The sequence below is a fragment of the Takifugu flavidus genome, chromosome 4, assembly GCF_003711565.1.
Source record: "Takifugu flavidus isolate HTHZ2018 chromosome 4, ASM371156v2, whole genome shotgun sequence".
In the NCBI taxonomy this organism is placed as follows: domain Eukaryota; kingdom Metazoa; phylum Chordata; class Actinopteri; order Tetraodontiformes; family Tetraodontidae; genus Takifugu; species Takifugu flavidus.
In genome coordinates this window covers 5,204,797-5,223,514 of record NC_079523.1, presented here as the reverse complement: position 1 = coordinate 5,223,514, position 18,718 = coordinate 5,204,797, and the positions used below count along the sequence as shown (strand labels likewise).

At 44.5% G+C, this 18,718-nt stretch overlaps 2 protein-coding genes and 4 non-coding genes across 8 annotated transcripts; 1 reads left to right on the top strand and 5 right to left on the bottom strand.

The window, feature by feature from the left end:
* Window positions 1–1,423: 1,423 nt before the first annotated feature.
* eogt (EGF domain-specific O-linked N-acetylglucosamine (GlcNAc) transferase) lies at window positions 1,424–8,941 on the bottom strand. 3 transcript variants are annotated; one of them, XM_057029882.1, is made up of 16 exons: window positions 8,843–8,940; window positions 7,706–7,945; window positions 7,526–7,626; window positions 7,325–7,433; window positions 7,009–7,103; window positions 6,823–6,927; window positions 6,280–6,386; window positions 6,079–6,182; window positions 5,870–5,962; window positions 5,707–5,778; window positions 4,891–4,977; window positions 3,404–3,472; window positions 3,022–3,083; window positions 2,815–2,934; window positions 2,442–2,544; window positions 1,424–2,339 (listed from the first exon to the last, which is right to left on the bottom strand). In XM_057029882.1, the coding sequence occupies exons 2-16, from the start codon at window positions 7,898–7,900 to the stop codon at window positions 2,193–2,195; spliced, it is 1,569 nt and encodes a 522-aa protein (XP_056885862.1). In that variant the 5' UTR covers window positions 7,901–7,945; window positions 8,843–8,940; the 3' UTR covers window positions 1,424–2,192. The 3 variants fall into 3 exon arrangements, with proteins under 3 accessions (XP_056885862.1, XP_056885863.1, XP_056885864.1); XM_057029883.1 differs by lacking the exon at window positions 8,843–8,940 and adding an exon at window positions 8,579–8,826; XM_057029884.1 differs by lacking the exon at window positions 3,404–3,472 and having other exon boundaries at window positions 8,843–8,941.
* On the bottom strand, window positions 4,566–4,637 carry trnae-cuc (transfer RNA glutamic acid (anticodon CUC)). Its single transcript has one exon. It is a non-coding gene; the product is annotated as a tRNA-Glu (tRNA).
* trnar-acg (transfer RNA arginine (anticodon ACG)) lies at window positions 6,521–6,593 on the bottom strand. Its single transcript has one exon. It is a non-coding gene; the product is annotated as a tRNA-Arg (tRNA).
* trnae-cuc (transfer RNA glutamic acid (anticodon CUC)) lies at window positions 6,706–6,777 on the top strand. The gene has a single exon. It is a non-coding gene; the product is annotated as a tRNA-Glu (tRNA).
* Window positions 8,942–9,035: 94 nt separating the features above from the next.
* Window positions 9,036–15,551, bottom strand: tmf1 (TATA element modulatory factor 1). The gene is made up of 16 exons (XM_057029881.1): window positions 14,966–15,551; window positions 13,517–14,883; window positions 13,296–13,399; window positions 13,006–13,132; window positions 12,664–12,912; window positions 12,363–12,529; window positions 12,011–12,167; window positions 11,830–11,922; window positions 11,555–11,711; window positions 11,268–11,460; window positions 10,714–10,783; window positions 10,548–10,640; window positions 10,174–10,296; window positions 9,928–10,086; window positions 9,716–9,841; window positions 9,036–9,623 (listed from the first exon to the last, which is right to left on the bottom strand). The coding sequence occupies exons 1-16, from the start codon at window positions 15,099–15,101 to the stop codon at window positions 9,483–9,485; spliced, it is 3,462 nt and encodes a 1,153-aa protein (XP_056885861.1). The 5' UTR covers window positions 15,102–15,551; the 3' UTR covers window positions 9,036–9,482.
* On the bottom strand, window positions 10,956–11,028 carry trnar-acg (transfer RNA arginine (anticodon ACG)). The gene has a single exon. It is a non-coding gene; the product is annotated as a tRNA-Arg (tRNA).
* Window positions 15,552–18,718: the final 3,167 nt, after the last annotated feature.

The following is an 18,718-nucleotide window of genomic DNA, read 5'->3' as shown; positions in this document are numbered from 1 at the left end:
AAGCTCCCAAGAGGTTTATGACTGCAGGATCATCCTGAGGTGCATTTCCTCATAATTTGGAAAAAAATATATGTACTTAAAAGAAACGCGTAAACCCTGCGATCTAATGGCTTTATTCATGCCGCCGGTGACGTGGCCTCATTTGCAGCCAGTTCTCGTGCGTCGGTTTCACTTTCTCGGATGGCCAGCATGAGGGCAGAGGACTGATTACCCACAAAGCTTGGCGGTAAAGTTCCAGCTGTCGGAGGCAGCAAATTAAAATCTGGTTAGGAGGGAACAACACTATTGCACGGCTGCGTCTTGTGATCGGACTAATTTTGTCTTCACAGTTTTGAGACTGTTTCCTAACATAGGGTGCCAGAAAAACCGCCTCGAAGGTGAGGTGGAAGGGCATAACGGCCCCTTTTGCATTAGATGCATAGACTGCCTGTATTTCTTTACTAGGTTAATGGCGGTAACCTGATCAGAGCCATAAATAGTAGTAGGCCTGTCCATTCGCGACAGACCAGATGACTAGTTGGGTGCCAATAAACATAACATTCACAAACAGATGTGATCCAGTGTAATTATGTTTTACCAAATAAATCACATATAGTATTTCTAATATAGTCCGTTAAATATTTTCTTTTACTGTACGTGTTTTGGAGTAACTTGTTCACCCAGCGCAGGACCACCGGGACTCATCTGTGATCTTATACTGCCCCCGTGTGGACAATCTGCGTCACTGTAGTAGTCTTTTTTTTCTTTCTTTTTGAGGTCATCCCGATTTATTATGTTGACAGTAAAAACTGAACAAGTGCCCTTTTGCCAAGAGCCCTTTCCCTCCTCAGACCTGAACTCCCTGAAATAATGAAAGCCACAGCAAAGAGCTGTCTCATATCAGCAAGAACTGGCGGAGCACAGGCCCAATTTTCTTCCCCCCTCCAAGGTCAGACTTCAAAAGATGATTGATTAAATTAAGATGAATTAAATCTCTGATGTCTAATACAGCCAGAACAGACAGAAAGATGAGCTTCAGCACTTTTTAGAGAATTATTTATTTCAAAAATATTGTACAGCTTCTGCATATGTAATAGTTGAGTAGAGTTGGCCAAGAAGGTCTGTCTGAGTTCAGCGTGATCTTCATTAATTAATAAAACATGGAGCTCAGGAGGAGGCCCAGAAACACAGAAAGGAACCGCTGAGCTGAGACGTTGCACCAGATTGCATGGATTCTGTTCTACACAAATTGACCGTAAAAGAATAAGCAGTCAAACCTCCTTAGAAGAGGGAGCTGAGAACAGCGCAACATCCTCATTTGATCAATGACTGCATTTTTTTAATGCACACATTTATGAAATGTGAGTAGAAATGCTGTTAAAGCGGAGGAGTGCATGTTTAAATATTAAATGGCATCAAAGGAAGGAAAACAAAGACACAGCCAAAGATTTGTATTTGTTTTATATTATTAAAATATTTTTGGAGTGTTGACTTTACAGAAAACTTTCCCTCAAACATACATTTCAGTTTTTTAGCATTTCTGATCAAGCAGCCTGTTAAAGTCCAGCCAGTGCAGCCAGATCATATACCGACTGTGCTCATAACTCTGGTGTGATTGTCAAATGTCTGTAAGGAGGCTCGAATCAAGGTGACTCTGATGGGATCTGACAGGATGTCGCGTGAGAAGGGACGCCAGAACAGCTGCTCATTAGCCAACTTTGCCAGCACGGAATGAGGCAGACGCGGCGGAGGTAATGAAGAAACATAAGATGCGTCTCGTCTCTCTCCAGATGCTGCGGCTCCAGGCGGATCATCCTCTCAGCGGTCCGAGGCTAATGGAGCTGGTGAAACTTATTCAAACCTGGAGCCAAAGAAGCCCAATACTGACTGGCATACAGTAGATTATCTCTGAATACAGTCTTTAACACCGTTTAGAAATATGTCTGCTTCTGGGGACTGACCTAATTCTAGATGAACTGGGGACACGGTCTGACATTGGACATGGTTGAAGCAGACAGAGATCACCAGAAGACAGACAGGAATTCTGTCAGGCGTTCATTTTCCTTGGATCCCAGAGAGAGGAAGTCCTGCTTTTGCTCCTGATATGTGTGTCATTCAACATCAAAATCATGGGAGGGGCCTTAGGAACATGTTTTAAAAGTGACTCTGTGAGGAGGTGCTTAGATCAGATGACACAGTGAGGTAACAGCACTCTAGAGCTCATCTCGAGGTGTCCGACGCTGCCATTTGGGATGGCGTGTGACATAATCAGCCGCCTCCAGTACGATACGCATGAACTCTGCCACGTCGAAGGAGTAGTTGGTAAACTTTGGATGGTCCCCGAGGGTTGGATGGTGACCCTGGGAGAGACGAGAGGGAGGTACAGATCAAACACACAGCACAGGGAAGCTCAGCGTGATATGAGCGCTGGGTTAGTGATGCTCGTGCGGGACTCCCCCCACCTTGTCCTGTGGGAACACTTTGTTCATTTGCTGCCAGGTCACATATCGAACACCCCGCAGTCGAGCCAAATCTCGATAGCAGCTCTCATCCTGACAGTTATATCTGGGAGGGACAGATGCACACACTTTACCGCACAATGCATATCACAGTCCTGGCGCTGCGCCCCAAAATGCAGCAACAAGACATCTTCCTCAGCTCAGCTCAGCTCAGCTGCTCCACCCAGGGAGGCCAGGTATGATAAATGCCTCCTTAATTAGGCACTATTTCACAGTCAAGCGCTCTGGTCTCTGCTCTTCCTGCTCCCTTCTTTGTCTTCTGTCGCTCTCTCTCTCTCTCTCTCTCACACACACACACACTTGCAGTGTCACTCACAGCTCAAAGATGACAGCCCAGTCGGGGAGGAAAAGGAGGTGCGTGAGGCCAGCCCCGTGCATCCCTATAAAGATGTCAGAGTTGTGGGTAGTCTTCAGCTGCACCAGAAATGGAACATCCCTTAAAGATAGACACATCATATATCAACCATGCTCCCTTTCCACTCTTTGGGAGGTGCAAGACTACAGCAAAGGCTTCATAACTCACTTATATTTGTAGTCCACCACATTGACCTCCAGGTTAGGGACCGTCTTGAGGGCGTTCACCAGCTGGAAGGGAAGAAATAGCAAACAAACTGGCAGTGACTCAATGAACCTTTTTTCCATTTATTTATGCAGGCATTTATAGTAAGTAAGATTTCAAATAGGCGTTTAGCAAATGTGGGCAGGAAATCAATAATGTAAAGGAGGAGCCGCCGGAGAGAGAGCGCAGCACAGACTGAGGAAAGGGAAGGTGACAAAGAGAAGGACAGGAGAAGGGAGCAGAAAGACAGGTGTCACAACAAGATGGAGTACGGAGAAAAGGAAACAAAGATGTGATGGAGGGAGGGAGGGAGGGAGGGAGGGAGGGAGGGTGCCGCTGAACCCACCTCCACTTGGTTTAAGATCTTTCTGTATTCTGTGCTGCGCGCCAGCAGAGTGACACGAACACGTCCGTCCTGAAAACAGCAGCACACCCCATAATCAATTTGCCAAGGACAGGAAAGATAGCAGCGAAGAAAACAAGATGTTTATTTAAAATGACTGAAAAATCCCCTGCCAACACTTGACTTCTGCTAAAACACAGAGGAGAGGAAGCAAAGTTTTCCTGGCGTGACATTCCTACCAGATGAAAGACTTTACTGCCACCTTGTGCTTAAAGCAGGAACTTTCAAACAATAGAAAAGTATTTGATCATACTAATTAGACATGACTATACAGCGTCATCTAGGCCTCAGGAGTGTGCCATGTCTGCAATGTGCTGACTTTCAGGCCGCCCTTCTCCTCATCAAAAGGATGCTCCTTGATGCAAAGCCATGGGGCCAGCGGGGCACTGGGTGTTTTAGTGCGATACAGGGCAAACTGACCCCGCCCAAGTGCACCTCATTATCAATTGAAATGAAAGCTGCTAAAGGACCTCGTGATGAGGAGAGATGTGGGGTTGAGAGACACAATAGAGAAGAGCAGCAGTGTGAGCGGCTGTCATTAATCTGAGGATGAAAGGCAGGAGCCAGGGGAGGGGGTCAGGACCGAGAGGACCTCTCTTTCAGTCATCAGCCCTCTATCGCCACCAGCACTGTGTGCAGCTGAAAACCTTCTCAGCGTACTTCCCGGGGGGAAGGCCGTGAATACCAAATGAGTGAGAGAAATTGCCATCCTTTGTGGCTCATTAGCGCGCAACCCAGGATCAGAAAAATAACCCTCGGGACCGCAGCAGTTAACGTGTCAGAGATGGACATGGATACATGTGCAGAGCTTTGGTGACATCAGACACAGATCGTGCATGCGTGACACCATTCACATTATTTCTGTGACCTTTCAGCCGCGGTGATATCTGCTCAGTTATGACATCACTGACTTCAGTTAAAAGGCTGCTCTTCGTGTGTCGTGCTGGTTTGTAGGCAAGAATCAGTCTGATAAGGCAGAGGAGCGGCTTTAACTGCACGTCATGGAAAGATTCAACTGTTGTTTGGTTCCCTGCTCAATGTAAAGAGGAAACCTTGGTTATCTGAATAATCAACTAAGAATCTTTCTGATTACAAAAACGGTAAGTTCCCTGACCGGGAATCGAACCCGGGCCGCGGTGGTGAGAGCGCCGAATCCTGACCACTAGACCACCAGGGAGGTGCCAACAACAGCTCCTCTTAGAAACAGACTGCAGGGGTGTTCATACGGTCTCATTTTAGAGCGAGCTTCAGACAACATGAAGACTTTAAAGGCAGCTGAAGCATACTGAAGCTTTTCTCACTCTCAGAGCAAACAGCGACATCTATTGGTCATAGCGAAGAACTTCATGCCAGATCGGAAGAGTGCCAACGATGACGTACGGCGTTACAGAGACACTGCATCGCTGGGGGGCGACCATCATTCTTCCTACCTTTGGGCCATCCTGGGGGACGTGCAGTCGGTGGAGGATGTGCTGTGAGAACGCTCTGAACATGCCTTCACTGTAGCAGTCTGATATCTGATTACAGAGAAAAGCGTATATTTTTCATTATTTCGACTCAACATTTAAAAGATATAAACACGACATACATCACACGGCCCCGTTAGTACCCTAATGATGCGTATTTTTAAAAAAAAGATCTGCTGTGATTATAAATGAATTGAATCCGTCCACACGGAGACCTGAATGGTGATGAGAAATTTAACGCCGGCAGAACCTGACAGCAGTAAACATATTTCCTAATCTCCCTGGAATGAATATCACATGAGCCTATGCATTTCCCAAGTCTCGCAATTTCACAAACACAACGCTGTGCAGAGGCCGTAAATACCTGCACATGCATATAAACATGACGCGTGCTGCAGGAACAATCAAAAACATCTGCCCGAGGCCAACCTATCAATATTTCACGCCTCAAGGCTCCAAAGCCGGGACAACACATATTTATACTGTATCAACTTTACAATAATCTCCCCGGAATTATCATTTAAATAAGATAAGCAACTGCGGTGCTTTCAAATACATCTGACCTGAGAGGCATTTTTATGACTAAAGTGTGTGCCCGTGCACACGGCAAAAGATCAGGAAACAAATTTGCCACAGGAAGTGAGATGAAATGCAAAAACTTGAATTACGATGCGGAACGCCACGGAGATTTCAAGGCGCGGCAATTTGCAAATACCCTGGAAGTATCGCAGGTTAGCAGCCGCGCATGCTAATGTTCTCGCTGTCGCACGTGCGTCTCACCAGAGGCGTGTTGTAAAAGAGGCCGTATCTCATTCTGGGGAGGAGGGAGAAGAGGGCATCTCTGAAACACACCTGAGGACGACACATGTGAGTAAACACGGACAGAAAGTGACACATCAAGCGGACAGTCTGCACTGACGCGGCGCCACAGAACCAAACCTACTCTTTTGTTGTCGTACACCTTCAGGTGGATGATGTCGTTTTGTGAGAACGCCCTCCATGTTTCACTGAACAGGTCTCCATATTCATATGAACTCTGCAGAGCGCACGAGGAGATGCAGGAAATGTAATGGTGCATGTTTGGTGTTTTATTTTGAAAATTTGGCCAGATAAGTGACACGATTCTTCCCTGAAGTAGGCACCAGTACTCACCGTGTCCCACATGACGATGTTGATGTCTGAGCTGAAGGAGTTGTTGATGTGCTGCGATATGTAGAGGTTGACAAAGTCACAGAAGTGGTGGTACATGTTCACTCCTGAAGAGAGGAGAACGCTCACACTTTAGCAGCAGTCTCACATATTCACATACACATAGAGTGTAAAATGAGGAAGATGGACGTTATCATTTCTTACCAGCATCCAGTTTCATGAAAACCGTTGGTTTGTCAACAGTAAGGTCACACTGCCCATTTTCTATTGGATCAGAATCCAGCTCTGTGTATGTCTGCAGTTCTGCATACCTTCAGCAAACATTACACCATCATCAAACTTTACACCATCACAATGTTGTCAGTGCAGTTATATTTCTGACAAACAGGGAAACTACTGTTTCAGGAAACAAATCAAAGTTTTGATGTGATTTAAAATAACGAAACGAGCCAGCCAGGAGTCGAACCTAGAATCTTCTGATCCGTAGTCAGACGCGTTATCCATTGCGCCACTGGCCCAGTGGACACTGAGGAGCATGTGCACACACCACCTACTGAGCACCCCCACATTCCTGCAACACGTGGTTTCCTTTCCCACTGGGAGGAATTTGTTGTACTCAGGCTACACAGGTCCCTGGTGGTCTAGTGGTCAGGATTCGGCGCTCTCACCGCCGCGGCCCGGGTTCGATTCCCGGTCAGGGAAGGCTTTTGGAGACTTTTAAGGCTCAGTGTGTGTTTGTGGACTAACCATGACTGCAGAGGACTCTTGTGGTCTCCCTCTGCGGCAAGTGCAGCCTTGTTGAGTCTGCAGTGGCCTCCGAGCTCACCCTTCTGAATGAAGTCCTCCTTATATCTGCAACAGAAAACAGCAAATTTCAAGACAACTTCGCTGTCGTCAGGGTATTTTCAGCATGTTGCTCTCATCTCTACTGACCTCTCATGACTTCTGCGTGGCTTACGCAAGTCAAGGTAAAGGTTGGTCGCCTTACAGAAACGAGTGTATGAGCTGCATTTTAATGATGAGCCCCCCTACAAAACATTAGGAACAGATTTTATTAGCCAGTGTTAATAAAATGGGGAGCTGGGATATTGTCAGAGTGACCTGTATGTTTATATTAAACTCAATTTCCACCCAGAAGCGGAAAGTCTGCGCTATTGTGTGTTGACCCTTTTGGTTAACAGTCTCTACCTGTTGTTTCTTCCTGTTGACTCAACAGGCCCATGGGAACTAAGGAAATGAGCAGGCTTACTAGCTTTTTGGCCTTGCAGAGTGCTTTGAGTTCAGACAGGCGTTCTTTGACATATCCAAAATCAGCCTGTTTCCAGAAAATCTCCCGAGCCGTCTCCAGCGAGTGGGTCCTGACAAGTCAGGAGGAACAAAAAAAAATTGTGATGTGTGCCAAAAATGAACAAAACCAAGTGGCAAGACACAATAATTCAAGGAACGCTACCATCCATAGTCAGCTCTGGTACAGACTGGATAGCTAAAGCGTTTTCCTGGGTCACAGTTCTTCTCATAACCCCAACACACAGACAGATCCTGCAGTGCATCCTGTTATAAAACCAAGAAGAATGGCGCTACAATGAGGTTACTAGCAATTAGTTTGGCGTATTCAGAGGACACAGCTTACTCTAAAAGGGCAAAGGGGGTCCGAGCGGCACTGCTTTGCTAACTTCTTGTTGTTGTTGAGAAAATAAGGAACATGATCCGACGGTAAAGATATCCCGTTGTAGCTGAGCAGGGGCGCCGGTTTGTGGTTTGTGGCACTGTCAGCGGTGACCACAGCGAAGGGAAAAACAATGCCCAGCACCACCTCGAGCAGCATAGTCGGAATAACACATTCATGTGAGATATCCTCCTTCACGGCACCCTGAGAGGAGGAAAAACAGAGCAGACACAGACATGCACTTTCAAATAACACCACTAAATACTGCACACACCAAGCAAGTGTGTGAGAAGCCCGAGCAAATCTCAACTCCAAAGAAGGAAAAGGGTCCCGTTGCAGGAAGTTCTGTGTTACTGACTCTTTTTCCGGCCTAGACTGGAGGGCTGATAATAATGGGATATACAGTATATTATATTCAGTCTTAAGTAAGACAATGACAGAAGGATTTCTACTTCTGTTGCAGTTCCATTGTTATAAATGCAAAGTTAACAACAGCGAAGCCAGTGATTACTTATTAAATTCTTGTGATTTATTACATCCAACTATTGGAAACTATTTTCTTTCATTCAAGGATTCAGGGCAAATCTCCGTAGAAGCAGGTTTCAAAATAACACATGGCCATTAAAACATTACAAATTAATCAATTTATTTTTCCAGATATGCTCTTTTTTCCCCGTTCTCCTTAAACCCAAGAATCATCACGGTAATAATTTACACCAATTTAACAACAACTAAAGCTAACATTAGTTTACGAATGCAACTAATTCGATGACTTTAGACAATAAAGGAGGGAAACTAAGCCTCGGGGGAAGGTAGAGGTAATAAGCCATTACTTACTCTTTGATTTTGCAGAGTCGTTTAAATAGGAAAGCATTTGGAGGACAAAAGTCTGGGATTTTTGCGGCTAACAGGTAGCGGTGCACGGAGATTAGGTCTTATTTAAAGCGCACCGACGTAGCATCAGACAGAACCGAACAAGGCGAAAAACGTCCGATACATGTGTACCACACGCAGATAAGGTTTAATAACACTGGCAGGCATTGCCACAGCTGGGGTGGACATAAGTTTTTACGGGTTTGTCAGAGAGGAGTTTAACAATACCTGGATGTCCAGACAGTAATCCTCCACAATGAAGCTGTGATGTTGCCGATGGTCGCCATAACACCGGAAATCGTCTGGGGTGTAGTGACCCACCTCCGCCACAAGGTGGCGCTGATAATCCTACCTGCCTACCTGCTGTCCGACGCAAATCAACGCAAGTTATTGTGTTTATATCTTTACGCTCCCCGCAAAGGAAAAGAAAAAGAAAGTTTATTTTTTTACATATTTGTACAAGTCCAGTCTTTGGGATTTTAATCACAATCTACTCTTGAGATCACACCCCCTAAGATTTAAATACTTTCTTTCTGTACATTTTATATATGTTCTCTCTGAATGACTGTGCAAATAATAGTGCAAAAACCCTCACAATCTCCATCAGGTATATTATCCACCCAAAATTTTAGAATGTGTAAAAGCTAAATTCAGATCAGGACTCATGACTGATTAATTATCCTTCATACCTAATGTCTATTAACATATATTACGTATAAACCCAGCATTCCCATGACCAATTAAATATATGCAATAACAACTGAAACAAACAAGTAAGAAACTATGCTTTCAGTGACTAAATAAAACTGATTCTTTGAGCTGTGTTTTCCCAGTGTCCCAGAAGTAAAACAAACAGTAATAAAAGTGTTCATTTCTGGTTTCGCAGCAGTTCATCTATCTGGGTTTTATACATATTCTTCACATCTTCAAGGTCCAGTCTCAGCTCCTCTGCCTCTTCGGCTTTTTCACCATACATCTGCAGGATGGTGTTGTGCCTCTGCTCCAGCTCCTGAAATGCACATTCACGTATCAATTTTTAAAAGAAAGAGCACCCCACAAAAAGGCAGCATCGATGAAGTCGTCTCTTCTCGCGGAGCTTACCTTGAGTTGAATCTTTAACTTGGGGATCTCTTTCACCTTTTCCTCCATGTCATCATTTTGATTGGTGAGTCGGACGAGTTCTTCAGCCATCACAGCACGAGTCCTCTCCAGATTTGAGATCTCAAGCTGGAAAATATTCCAAAAATGCTTTTAAAAACCAGAAACTAATGGTTGTCTGTGACACTAGCCCTGCAGTTGTTCTGCACTGGTACCTGCAGCTGTGCTATCTCTCCCTCTCTCAGTTTCAGCTGAGACTGGAGATTCTCCATGATGCTGGAGCCTCCAGAGAACCTGGCGGCCTCGTACACGTTGGTCCCCCCCATTGACATCGACAAGTTCATGGCTGTCAGTGAATGGTCCAAGGAGTCATCCTGTGGATTCAGAAAACCCGCAGGACTTTCTTACGTTACAAAAATGAATTCATACACCTCAATCCCTATAATTCCTCCAGTGTGTACCTGGGAGAGAGCTGAAGTGTGCAGACCAGCAGTGTCAGCACCGCTGATGGAGCTGGAACGGGACAGGGTTGGCGTGGACGAGGCTGGAGGCTCGACTATAGAGAGGGTCAGGGACTTCCGCTCCTAAAAGACAAATGATTTGAACATTTCTGATAAAAATAATCGTTGCCTTGAACCAGTGACATTGGCAGTTGCAGTTGAGTTGAATCTCTGAATCTCCGGGGCTAAAAAAATGTTAACAGGTAAAAGTTTTGTGCTCTGTTCCTAATTTCCATGCTTTTATCCTCACAATCAGGTTATTTTCACAATTATATATAACGTATAATATTCACTACTTTTTCATGTCTCTAAAACTGTAAACTCTTCTCCCTCACCTTTTCTCTGAGCACCTCCTGTGCCAAGAAGAACTTCTTTTTCTCTTGCTCCACCTTCATTTTCTCCATCTCTAACTGGTTGTTCAGCAGCAGCTAGTGGAAAAGAAACAAGACGCGCTTGAGCGAGCTGATTCAAAGACAAAAGGTATGAAAACAAAAGAGCCACCTTTTCTTTCTTTGTCTCTTCCAGCACTCTCATATGTTCTCCTCGCAAATTTTCAAGCTCAATGTGGTCCCTAGAGAGAGAAAATGTGTCTATAAAGAGATGTTCTCATGGGGAATAAGAATGGTTCTTTAAAACAGTGGGAAATTCAAAGGGGAAAACAGAGTTATAGGGAAGCTTTGCAGGAGCTGCATCTGCAGGGGGACTTTATGGTAATATTGATTCCTTCATGATTTAAAAGAAACCGAGCCAGCCAGGAGTCGAACCTAGAATCTTCTGATCCGTAGTCAGACGCGTTATCCATTGCGCCACTGGCCCTACAGAGACTCCTATTATACAAGCCCTATTGACAGTGGACCCATCCCACATTGTCTAGCATTCAATAGGGTATTAGCCACGACACCAACTGTCACACAATATACGTATGGGGTCGCAAAGTCTGTCTTTACACACATTCTAAATTGGCTGCAGTTAACAAAGAAAAAAGCGTTTTTAAAGGCTTCAATGAAAATGAATAAATGAAGGCCAAATAGGAAAAAATACTAATAATTTGCTACCTGCAACAGTCATCCTCTAGTTTCTCTCTCTTGTTCTTCTCTGCCTCCAGCTGAGACAGGAGCCGTGCCTTTTCCTGGCGGAACAGGGAATTCTGGGACTCCAGAGAGGCCAGCTGGGACTTAAAGGACATCAGTTCTTCTGATGCTGAACGCTCCTTCTCCACAGAAATGGCCAGCTGTGCCTGGGAATCCGCTTTGATTAAAAAAGAAAATTAAAAACCAAGCATTAGTTCCTCCCATAAGCCCACAGACATATGAGATAGCAAGATGTAAGAAGGGACTCTTACCCAATCTATCCGAGATGTTTTTCTCCAGTTTTTCCCAGGATGCTGCCTGCCCACCCAGCGACGCCTGTAAATTCTCAATCTGTCGCAGCAGGGGACGCGTTGCTGATGTGACGCTCTGGCTGAGTTCCTGGTTCCTGGTCTCAGCCTCCTGGAGCCTCTGTGGAGGATGACAGGACAGTGTGATGTGCACTCCTGTTACAGCCTAATACAGCACCTGCTTGATGCGTGCTTGTTTTTATTATGCTGTGTAATGTGAAACAGCAGCACTATGTTACCTGCTGTAGCTCACTGATCTCCTCCCTTAAGTAGTCCTCCTTCCTTGCTTGCTGTTGTTCTGCCCGCTGCAGAGCCAATCTCAGGTCACCCACCTGTGCAGGAGGACTCGGTTTGCTTGACATAATCGGATCGCTTCATTTTGTTAACATGAGCTGCGTGTTGTCAGTGAAGAGGCCTCACCTGATTTGCCAGGGCCTCCTGCTGAATCCGAGCCTCCTCTTGGGCCTTCTCAAGAGCCAGACTCAGCTTCTCCTTCACTAGTGCATCGCGACTAAGAGCGGCTTCTTCGGCCTCGCTGGCTCTGCTGGCGTTTGCTTTATGCAGCTCTGCCAGCTCCCTGATGACATACACAGGTACTACTCCAGTATGGCACAAGAAACCTCTAAATGTAAGGGTCAAAGTTCATCTACAGGTTTATGGATAACAATAATAAACATCTCCAGGATGTGTGCCTGCAGTTGACAGAATAGCAGCTGGCATGTGACTTTAAATACACAGATCTGGGCTCCGCTGAGGGTGTGTCAGGGTTTACTTATAAGAGGTATCCAAAGCAGACTGCAGGCTTCTGTTGGTCTCCTGCAGCTCCTCGGTGTCCGTCTGCAGCCTGCTCAGCTCTTTCTCCTGCCGCTCCACCATGGAGTTGAGCTTCTTGATGTTTTCCCGATGCTGTTTCTCCACCTCCTCCTTCCCATCTAACACCTAGAAATCAAAAGGGGCCGAATGACATGAACATAATTGAGAACAGACAAAACAATATGGCCCAACAGCGATATTGCCTCCTTATATTTGCCGTAACAAAAAAATAGTAACTTTGTGCTGTAGCTCAGTCTGACCTGCTGCAGTTGGCTCAACTCTTCTTCAAGGTCCTTGATTTTCTTCTGCTGCTTGGTGATCCTGTTGTCACTTTCTTTCTCCTTCACACGCAGTTTCTTGATGATGTTGCTGTGCTGCAGCTGTTGCTTGGACAGTTTTTCACCTTCCTCCAAAAGGCCTCGTATTTGCTCTTCCTTTTCTCTGATGATCTCCATGGTATCGTTAGCGTTGAGTCTTGTGGAGAGTTCCTCTCGCAAACCTTTTATTTCCTGAAGGGATTCAAAAATAGGACATATGATTTGAACATGCTCCTCTAGTTAAAAAAGAAAATCCATTGTCAGATCATCAATAATTCAAATGACCTTCTTGGCTATGTCTCTTTCTTTGCAGGCCAGCTGAGCTTTCCTCTCCGTATCTGCTATGCGCTGGGTGAACTCATCTTTGAGGGACTGAACAGTGGCGCTCTCAGCCTTCAGGCTCAATATCTCACTGCAGGATCAATAGAATAATTTGGCGATTACAATGTGAGACAATTTCATAAAATATAACACTGAGAATTCCACTCTGACCCAGTCGGATCTGGAAAAGTCTCTTGGTCAGCACAACTCCCTTATCAAGCTCAACAGCAGCATTGTTCATCTAACAAACTCACTCTTTAAGGTTGTCACACTCTTCCTCCAGCTTGGCCTTGTCTTTGCTGACTGTCAGCAGTTGAGTTTCTCTCTGCTCCAGGCGGCTCGACAGCTCGTCAATGACCTGGAATGCATTGATGGAGGTTAATTCTTACAACTATAACATCGTTCCAGTTACTATCCATGACTATAACATCATTCCAGTTACTATCCATGACTATTACATTATTCCAGTTACTACCTTTTGAAGCTCCAAAATCTGTACGGTGGAGAAACTTTTCATGTCTTCTGTGATTGGTGGAACAACCACTGCTTCAGCTTTGGAGGACTGCTCCACCAGTGTAGAATTAGCCTCAGATTCTTGTTCTACCCACTCTTCAGGCTGGTCACTATTAACTGGTGTTGCACTACGTCCACTCTCCTCCATCTCATCTACCGACTGCTGCTCCCTGATTGTTTCCATGAGGGGCTCTCCTTCTTCCTCCTCTTCAACCTTCTCCTCCAGAGCTTCTGGTTTCACGCACACTACTGATGTGTCCGTTAACATAACAGAGCCTGCAGTGACAGATGCTAGTGTCCTACTGCTGGGGATCTCATCGTCCGAGTTGACCTCGCTGACACTCCGGCTGTCCAGCGACTGCACACTGAACGAGTCTATTCGCTCAAAAGCATCTGAGGAGGAGCCACAGCTCTCTGTGAGTTTGGAATAGTCTTCTAGTCTAGGGAAATCTGCACAGGTGGAGGCAGTGAGAAGCTGGAAGGAGCCCTGCATCAGATGAAGGCCAGCCTTACTTTCCCCAGTTTCCTGCCTGGAGCTGGCAGAGCTCTCACTTAAGACTGACTCGTGGTCCAACACCTCAATGTCACTGGTAGTAGACGTCCCTGAGGAGAAAGCACTGACTGGGGGAGAGGGGGTGTCATTCTGACGGTCCTCTGCCTTTGAGTCTTTATGTTCCGTCAAGGCTTCCTTAGAGACTGAAGAAGATGAAGGACCAGCTGTGCTGGTGCTCTTAGTTTCTGAAGAGACACAAGAAGATTCGATGGACTTTGTTGTATTCTCCTCAATTTGTGGCACAGGTGGAAGTCTTGAGTGCTCTGACTTTGAGTCTACAGAATCACTTGACCCAACGTCTTCCCCATCATTGCCCATTTTGCCATCAGGGTCACTAGGAAGTTCACCAGTATCAGAAATGTCTGTAGAAACAGTCTCCAGAAGTATAGCATCTTCATCAGGTGACCCCTGAGGCTTGTTGTTGCTCTCCGTTACCGACTCTTTAGTCTGATCCCAATCAACAGACGGTGATTCTTGAGACTCTGTTTCCCTTTGTTGGCCTGCAGCTTCTTTCTTTTTCTTGTCCTCCTGAGGCCGTCTCTGAGACTTTGCAGGGGGTACAGACACTACCTGGGTACTAGGCACAGGCTGTATATCCCCAGATGACAGAAAGGCATTGAAAAAGTTTTCGGACTCATCCACAACTGTACGGGTGACAGGGGTAGTAATGGCCTCCGACGAAGGAGGCGGAGTGGCGGTCTCTTCCTCAGGAGGAGCTTCCCATTGAGTCATTCCCCATCCTCCACTTAAAGACAGCTTTGCAGGTAAAGTAACATCTGTCAAGAGGAAATGTAGTGAGAACGAGACATCAACATATCATATCACGAAGCTTTTACCAAGTTAAATGAAGTTATTTACCGTCATAGGGCATTACAGTTGTGTCTCCCCACTGGTCATCTTCTTTGATATCTAAAACTCGGTCGATGGATTTTTGAGCTGATGACAAAGCTTGCTTAGCGAAGCTTGACAGATGAGAAGCGTTGAACCAACTCATCTCGACAACTATGCAAGCTAGCTTTTACTACTACTAACTTCAGAAATCGTGATACGGCTGTTAGGGAGAATCTTGTATTATGACAAAAATAAAAAAGCTGTCAACGTCACAGCATTTCTCGACAATAACAATATCGTCCTTCGAAGACTTTGTCGCAATTCCAAATTCTTTGTAGTCCAGAATAACTATGCAAACACTTAGCCAGCACTTAGCTATTTACCAAAGTTAGCCTACCAAAACGTTACTGCACAGCGAGCTTTGTTTTCTTTAATGTTGAGACATGCATGTGCAAGTGTACACATGTCTCTTAAAACACAAAAATCCCCATTGTTATTCCAAGCTTCTTTCGGCTTGTTGGCCCGGCCGTCATCGTTTGTTTTGGTCGCTCTCAACTAGTAGCTAAGCTAGCATTAGCCTGCTCGCCACTTCCTCTCCACGTAGCACTATGACGTCATAAAGCGGCCTGACCGGAAATGAAATGGCCTTTCTTTATACAAGTAAATAAATAAACAAATAAATAAATACCATGTTTTTTATTATTATTTAAGGTACTGTATAAACCAATATTAATATAAAACATCAATGTGTATGTCCAGTTATTAATTATCATGTGTGCCACAAAACAAATGTTGAACATTTACCGTAGTTTAAATAGAGTGGAATTATTAACAAAAACAAGATCTACAGGGAGGTACTCTCAGGGGTAACTTTGTTGTGGCAAAGGACAGAAGGTCACATCCAACATTACATTTTGCCTTCAGCGCTATGCTCTAATTGCAATGTTATTTTTTTAATATAATCATTGCTGCACGTAGCTGTAACGGCGCCTGTACACCAGGTTGACATTTAACACGGTCCTGCCTGGACAGAGGGTTACGTAGTTTCTGCTTGATCCAGGAAGCTACAACCAGGCAAAGAATAATAAAACATGGGAGTACCAGTTGTGTCTCATCGTAGATTTAACAAATGACGAACTTAATTTGTGATGAGGAATTTGAATTTAAAAAAGAAAATTCACATAACCTATTAGAGAACGTACAGTCTCCCCATGGACATTGAATATTGTTATTATTGGCGACGTTGTTGACGGGTTTTATGAAAATGTCAATACATGACACCTTCAGCAGGTGGCAGTGTTCACCCGTTATTTATGTGGCTGCTGTTCAAATATTCGTCTTCTATTTTAGCGCTTAACGTTTATATTCTATGTTGTTCGTCACAAATATTAATGTGTGTGTGTTAGCGCAATTACGCAAACTTTGGGGACAGATGGATCTGTTGGGTTTTGGTTTCTTTTAAATACAGAGGAGCAGCCAATTTAATGACAAAGAAAAGATTACTAATTGACTCTGCCAGTAGGCTAATGGTTTGATAATTACCCTGCTCTGGGTGGATTTGTCCCTCAACTAGCAATTATTGATAAAACCAGTTAAAGCCAGGAACAGAGAGAGCAAGAGGGATGGACCATGTGAATTTGACAACCAGTCTCGGGAAGGAATTGTTTAAATTGCCCTAACTGTCCTATATTCTGTAGTACTTGGCTCCTGCATGAAAAAGCACACGAAGTTGCTGAGGATCTGAAGTATCCAATTTACTGTGTCTGCATTACCCAAATGAATCTTGGTGTTCAATTTCTCATTACGAGTAATTAATAAACCTTAGCTGGATTCCTGTGCATTAAGAGATGTGGACCTGGGCACAAGAACATAATTACTCCATCTGTCTCCAACCCCTAAAGGAAATGGATGTAGGTTCCTTTCGCAAAGGTCACCAGAGATCTGAGTTATAAGTGTGTGTGTGTGTGTGTGCGTGTGTGTGTGTGTGTGTGTGTGTGTGTGTGTGTGCGTGTGTGTGTGTGTGTGTGTGTGTGTGTGTGTGGACAACAGGAAAGTTTTTTTTCTTTTTTGAATGACTTTTAATGAGATGTTCCAAATGACGGCCTCTGGAAACTGATAACTAAAAATAACTGCCGCGGCCACGTCCTTCATAGCTGGCTGCCTCTGTCGCCTCTCTCTTTTTCAATCTGTTCTGTCTATCTTGTCCCTGTCCATTTAACCCCGTCATTGAGCTCACATTTAAACAGGGGATAAAATCAGGGGAAAACTTATGAAGCCCCTGGTTGATTGTGTCTGGAACTTCGGACTGGATTAGGGGGGATCTAAAGTAGGTCAGTGGAGGACTAAAACTAGCAACATCCTCCACTGTGACACCTACTTTCTATTGAAATGCCATCTGCCATCCCAGCACCTCAAACAGGAACCTTCTGAATGTCACCAAGCCTCTCAGGTGACGCAGCTCTCTGACATCCATCATAAAAGGGAAGCCGTGAATACAACAGTTTTCCAACCATTTCATAGCGGAGGCCGCTGACAATTAATATGACACATTGAAGGAAAAATCTCTCCTCATTTTCATGTTTTTCCATCTCCGCTCTCCTCGAACGCGCTGGTGCCAGAATTGAGCTTTATCAGCTTCTTGTGGATCTTCACGTAGCATTTGCCTTTAGATGGCTTCTTGTCAGCGCCTCCAAAGTGGTGTTGATTGTGCTAATGAAAATGTGTCACAGCCGCATGGCTCACGTTAGGCAGCGGTTTGCCAGCTGGAAGACAAGAAGAAGCCTCATGCTGATGCTGTAAAGTGATTGATGACTCTCTCCGTTATGGTGCTTTGATTAAGACTCCGGTGATTTATCACCACTGGCCACAATGCAATTATAGACTCTATATATACACTCAACCAAACACTCTATGTTGTTTATAATACCCACGAGCATGTACGTGCCTGTGTGTGTGTGAAACGCTCACTACTCTGTTTCAATAGAGCTAGAAACACACAACAAAAATCCTATACTCACTGTATGTGATAAAAAAGCAATAAATGTGCTTTACATGTGATGTTTATGGATGTAAGTGTTTACTGTCAATTGAAATTACCTGGAGAATTTTCGAATCTACGTTGTCAAAATGCAGAAGGTGTTTGTTTTTACCTTTGCATGATTGTTTAAGATTGTCCTGGTCTTGATTTGATTGAAGACACCACAAGGAGCAAATTATAGCCCAACCATAGATTCAGTTATGATCAAACAATCCACAAAAATACAAAAATAAAGGCTTTAAATCCATCTTCTTCGCATGAGGTGTGTAGCATTACAGCTGGTGTGTACTTTTTAACTTCCTGTTTCTGATGGGCAGAGCCCTGGAGACGTCTGTGCTTGACACTTCCTGCCTTCAAGGGAGGAGGACTTGCCACAATATTGCTGCTGTATGTATTTTTCTCCCATTGTTTCGTCCTTGAGGATTGATTAACTGATTTGTGACTATTGGTACAATTTCAATATTCAGACAATAAATGCTTAATTTTCTCTAAAATATTGTTAGTCACAGGTCCCAAACTAAAACAGAAGCTGGATATGGCCACAATTAAACATGTTTTCAATTGGCAATATTATATTCTTTATATATGAGCTCATTTCAAAGCTGGTGACTATATACCTGTATAAAGATACAGCTAGTTGTTAGCTTAGCTGAAACAACAAAGCAGCTATGAGACTGAAGGGCCCACTGTGAATTATTCATTCAGGTGAATGTAGGTGAATATTTCACCTTTAAAGGCTACTG